The sequence below is a fragment of the Impatiens glandulifera genome, chromosome 1 (assembly GCF_907164915.1).
Source record: "Impatiens glandulifera chromosome 1, dImpGla2.1, whole genome shotgun sequence".
NCBI classification, from domain to species: domain Eukaryota; kingdom Viridiplantae; phylum Streptophyta; class Magnoliopsida; order Ericales; family Balsaminaceae; genus Impatiens; species Impatiens glandulifera.
In genome coordinates this window covers 101,358,407-101,363,411 of record NC_061862.1, presented here as the reverse complement: position 1 = coordinate 101,363,411, position 5,005 = coordinate 101,358,407, and the positions used below count along the sequence as shown (strand labels likewise).

At 37.3% G+C, this 5,005-nt stretch overlaps 2 protein-coding genes across 2 annotated transcripts; one reads left to right on the top strand and one right to left on the bottom strand.

Annotated features, from left to right (window-relative positions):
• The first annotated feature begins 645 nt into the window (after window positions 1-645).
• On the top strand, window positions 646-1,631 carry LOC124922585 (acidic endochitinase-like). The gene has a single exon (XM_047463307.1). It carries the CDS (start codon window positions 654-656, stop codon window positions 1,566-1,568), a length of 915 nt encoding a protein of 304 aa, XP_047319263.1. The 5' UTR covers window positions 646-653; the 3' UTR covers window positions 1,569-1,631.
• A 516-nt stretch (window positions 1,632-2,147) lies between these two features.
• Window positions 2,148-3,976, bottom strand: LOC124919430 (delta(8)-fatty-acid desaturase-like). Its single transcript, XM_047459666.1, has one exon. It carries the CDS (start codon window positions 3,693-3,695, stop codon window positions 2,376-2,378), a length of 1,320 nt encoding a protein of 439 aa, XP_047315622.1. The 5' UTR covers window positions 3,696-3,976; the 3' UTR covers window positions 2,148-2,375.
• Between the last annotated feature and the right edge of the window lie 1,029 nt (window positions 3,977-5,005).

Genomic DNA, 5,005 nt, shown 5'->3' with positions numbered 1-5,005 from the left:
ACTTAACTAGAGGAATCTTCAAATAAACATTTTCTCTATTTCTCTCCTCTCTTCTAATTTACACAATTACATTTTATTTTGTTATGATTGATATGATTATATTGTGATTGTTTTATACTTTATAAACAAAAATGAATAATTTTCAAATAAATACAAGAATTTACCGTGGCATGTAATAAGAAAGAACATAGAAGATAAACCTTTGTCTTCTTATGTGGAGGATTGTTTGATAAAGAGAGGAACAAAATAATAACTAATTTAGCTTTTCAGGCACGGATTAATAGATATGCACAAACTAGAAGCCATTCAACAACTCATTTATTGTCTTTTCCCCACAATGGAGCTTGTTTGATCTTCGATTTTTAAGATTTTTTTCGAAAAAAATGAAGGTCAACCGATTATGGTAGGCAAGTGATAACAATCGTATTTAAAACCGATTAGGGTAGGTCAATTGTATTTAAAATAAGTAGGAGTCCGTAGAGGTACTTCTAGCAGCCTAATAGTTCAATAAATATATATGAACAAAAAGTAAAAACAAACAAACAAAATACTCATCAAACAATCTCCCCCAATCCTATATAAAACCAAACCATCAAAGATTAAATGTATCAAATCAGCATTTCATTTGTGTGAAAACATAGAAAACTCATTTTATGGATATGACTACGAAGAGTTCAATACTTCTCCTTGTTCTTTCATCATTTCTAATGCACCTCTCAAGTTCTAAGGCCGGTCAAATCGCTATATATTGGGGTCAGAATGGAAACGAGGGCACGTTAGCTCAAACATGTGCCACAGGGAAATACGATATCGTAAACCTAGCTTTCCTAGCCACGTTTGGGGATGGGCGACAACCAATGGTTAACTTAGCCGGCCATTGCGATCCCTATACAAACGACCCCTACAGCAACCCGTGCAGTAATTTGAGCTCGAATATAACCTCTTGCCAGTCGAAAGGAGTCAAGGTTATACTTTCTATTGGAGGAGGTGCCGGAGCCTATTCGCTAGGCTCAGCGACGGATGCAGCACAAGTTGCTACTTATTTATGGGACAACTTTTTTGGTGGGAAGTCGACTACTCGTCCTCTCGGGGAAGCAATTCTCGACGGAATTGACTTCGACATAGAGCAAGGAAATGGCCAATATTGGGATGTGTTGGCGAAAACCCTAGCCGGATATAGCAGAAAGGGGAAGAAAATATACCTAACCGCAGCTCCTCAGTGTCCATTCCCTGATGCTTGGATTGGGGGAGCCCTTAAAACCGGCCTATTCGACTATGTTTGGGTTCAATTCTATAACAATCCTCCTTGCCAATACATTTCGGGGAATTTGACTAATCTCCAAGAATCGTGGAAGGTATGGACTTCAATTGTTCCCGCAAAGAAGATTTTCTTGGGTCTTCCAGCTGCATCTGATGCAGCCGGGAGTGGTTTCATCCCAGCCACAGATCTAATGTCAAAAGTGCTTCCGGCCATAAAAGGCTCAAACAAGTACGGAGGTGTGATGTTGTGGTCTAAGTATTACGATGATCAAAGTGGATACAGTTCTTCGATCAAAAGCCATGTCTAGCGAACATAGCATTAAACCTTTGCCTAAAAAGCGAGTACACGATTTATCATCTACATGTGTGTGCACCTCATCTCATCTACATATGTAAAAACTATGCACAATCTTGTGTACATTGTAATATAAGAGTGTCAAATTGTGCTTGTTTCAAATCATGAATGCTTTTAGTGGAAGAAATAACTAAGGATAATGAAGAATAAAAACAAAAGCCATAGCTTAAATGGATCACACACAAAACTCACCAATATTTAGGGCTTGTTTGACCTATAATCATATCATTTAAATTATTGACCAAAAGAATCAAATATATAGCTTATTGAAAGTTTTTTTTGAAGACTATTGGTTCCAAACATGATTATTCACAAACAAGGCATACATCTAGTTGTAGACCCTGAAAAAAACATACTTTTTCAAGATCTCAATGATGGGTTTTCCAAATATTCACTAAACTTATAAAGGGGCATCTTTCCAATTTCAAGAAAGCAGCCAGCATATACAGTAGCAACTTTACAGGCCAAGAACTGCCAGCCATAGATAAAGTGCTTTTCCAATATTCAATCTTCTAATCAGAACCATCAAAGAAATATAAACACAATCAGATCAGATTATAAGAAATAAATATAAGTTACTGCAGTCTCAAGACAGATATGTATAAGGGTTCACAATGAAAATATCCTAGGAACATTTTTTGTTTTTTTGATTTTTTGAAAAAAGATGTATTCATTGATGAACAAGGGGAGTCATAGAGAAACTCAACATTAGAGAAATGGAACAAAATAGATATACTTGAACCAGAAGTTCCTCAGATTCTCAGCCATGAGTATTCACAGCCTCCCAAAGCAAAGATCTAGCTTCCATTGCAGCTTTCTTCAACGTCCTAATAGTCTGGCAGTTGGCATCATAGAAAGACAAGCTGTTGTAAGGAAGATTGTGTTTCTTGCATAAATCTCTCACCAAAGGTGAGATCTTCCTCAATTGACATCTGGGTAATCGAGGAAAGAGATGATGTTCAAGCTGGAACTGTAGACCGCCGTGAAACCAATCCATCCAAGTCGAGCAAGAGATATCAATAGTTCCACTCATTTGCTTCTCAAACCAGTCATTTCCTCGAGGAGGACCAACATAGGTATCAGCTGAGAAATGGTTCAAACAGAACTGGATATGCTGAATAGCTGTGACTGTGAAGCTTATCAGAACGAAAAGAAACCTTTCTGTCCAATTGGGAAGGTAGGATACGAATAAAGGAAACCAAGTCCAGAATACAAGAATACCCAATATGTTCAAAGCCCTGTCTGGTACTTTTCTATTGGAGAATAACAGCAAAAATGTCTGTATAAACAGATTGATTCTCCCTACACACATAACAGGATAGAATGTGATGTGTTGATAACTAACCATGAACATTGAAATTGGATCGAATGTCAGTTCACGGTCGTAGAATTTCGATGTGATGTTATGGAAAATGCTTGTAGAAACGGCGAATACAGGAAGATGCTGTAGGTCAGGATCGTAGTCGAGGCTGTTAACAGCGATATGATGAGCGTTGTGCGTCCATTTCCACCAAGCCATGCTTATTCCAGTCAAACAGTTACCAGAAAGAATCTGTGCTACTTTGTTGAATCTTCTGTTTGTCATCATATTATAATGACCTGAATCATGTCCTAGGTAAGAAACCTGAACCCAAGCGAAACCTAACATTGCTCCAGAAAGCATATGCATCCAGAACCCATCGTGAAAAAGAACACCACGGATCGATAACATGAATAGAATACAAACGAATGATAGAGATTGTATCACAACGTGTCCCTTTTTCTCGAACAAACCTGCTTTAGAAAACTCCGAAGCCAAACGACGATAGTCTTTTGAGATCTCAGTTACCTCGTAATCTTTGAGATGGTAGCCTGTGAAGAATTTATCAAGACGGTGCCAGACGGTTGGTGGATGAAAGGCGATGAAAGCGTCAGTCGCTTCTTGTCCGGCGAGATTCAGGAGGGGAATGTCACCGCCGGGATGTTCTTTCACCCAATCAGTCACGTTGTATACTTTTCCTTGAATCGAGATCCATAGATCTCCAGGTTCGTTGTGCTTGCTGAGTTCTAGTAAAGTAATGTACTTTTTCTCGTCCGCCATTGTTTGTGTGAAAATGCTGGAAGGAAGAGATGAGATTTACAGTAAAATTGGTGGGTTTGAAGAAATGATGCAAATCTGGTTGGAAATAATGAAGGAAAGGAGATGATTGAGCGTGGTGGAATGGAGGAAAGGTACCCCGGATAGCCGGAGTATGTTCCTGATCTTCTTCTTCTTGTTGATGATGCTCTTTCTCTCTCTTTCTTCTTCTTCAGAGGGGAAAATCGGAGGGTTTTAAGGAGAGCAATGTGTGTTCAAAACGACTCCAGCGCCGAAAGGAAAGAGAGAGAGAGAATCGTCTCTTCCAGAGAACCGCTAAAAATCTAATCTTTTATTTGTTTATTTTATATTCAATAACGCGTGTGATTATTTCAATCTATTGATTGTCCCCTCCCCTCTTAAATCATTTCAAATTTGGTTAGTTGTAGTTCTATATTGCAAGTTAATTTGTTCAAATAAAAATAGGTTCATGTTGGTTTAACGTGCAACCTTCAAAGTAAGAAAAAAGAGATGTCGAGATATACTTAATTGTTTGTTATTAAGTATACGATAAAATTTCGTCATGGGTTTTCTCGCTTTTAATCGGTATCTTATTTTGAGGAGTAGACGATGAAAGTTCGTATTGGGTGTTCTCGGTTTTCGATAGATATCTGATTTTAAAAAGTATACGATGAAAGTTCGTTTTGAGTGTAATTGGTGTTTTAGTTTCAGTTAGTTGTTGGACTTGAAAAATAAGATACATAATTTGTGGCAAACAAGGGTAAGGATTATTTTGACATAATAAAGAATTGTTTTTTAGTTAATGCATAGTGAACGAGTATGAACACAAACTAAGAACAGTTATTGAATGTTTCCAACTGTTGAAGTAGTGTGGTTCCCAAATTCACTTGGTGTTATAAACTCTATGATTTTATATTATAAATATTTTTTAACAGAAGTAAAGGTATAATGATTTAACTCGTGAATGACTCGAAAAACTGTGAAGATTGATGTGTGACTCATAACCTTTTGATGGTGGAGATTGTTATTCTTCTAGAGCTCTTGAGTGAAAGTGGATGTATGAAAAGTTATCTAATGAATGACTCGAGCAAAGGTGAAGAAAGATTGAAGTGTTGAACCCACTTATTTATCGATGGCTTGACTTTTGTCAAGGTGGAGATTGATGGGTAGGACTCGTGTATTTTCTAAGGGACGTGAAATTTGTTAAGGTGGAGATTGTTGAATTTTTACTTATTCATCAAATTTCAATAAGCACGGTATTTGTCCAAGGTGGAGATTGTTGGGTTTTGATCTCACATTTTATATATTATAAT

Coding starts and splice junctions, on each gene's coding strand:
- LOC124922585 (XM_047463307.1), top strand. CDS start 654: ATGGATATGACTACGAAGAGTTCAATACTTCTCCTTGTTCTTTCATCA.
- LOC124919430 (XM_047459666.1), bottom strand. CDS start 3,695: ATGGCGGACGAGAAAAAGTACATTACTTTACTAGAACTCAGCAAGCAC.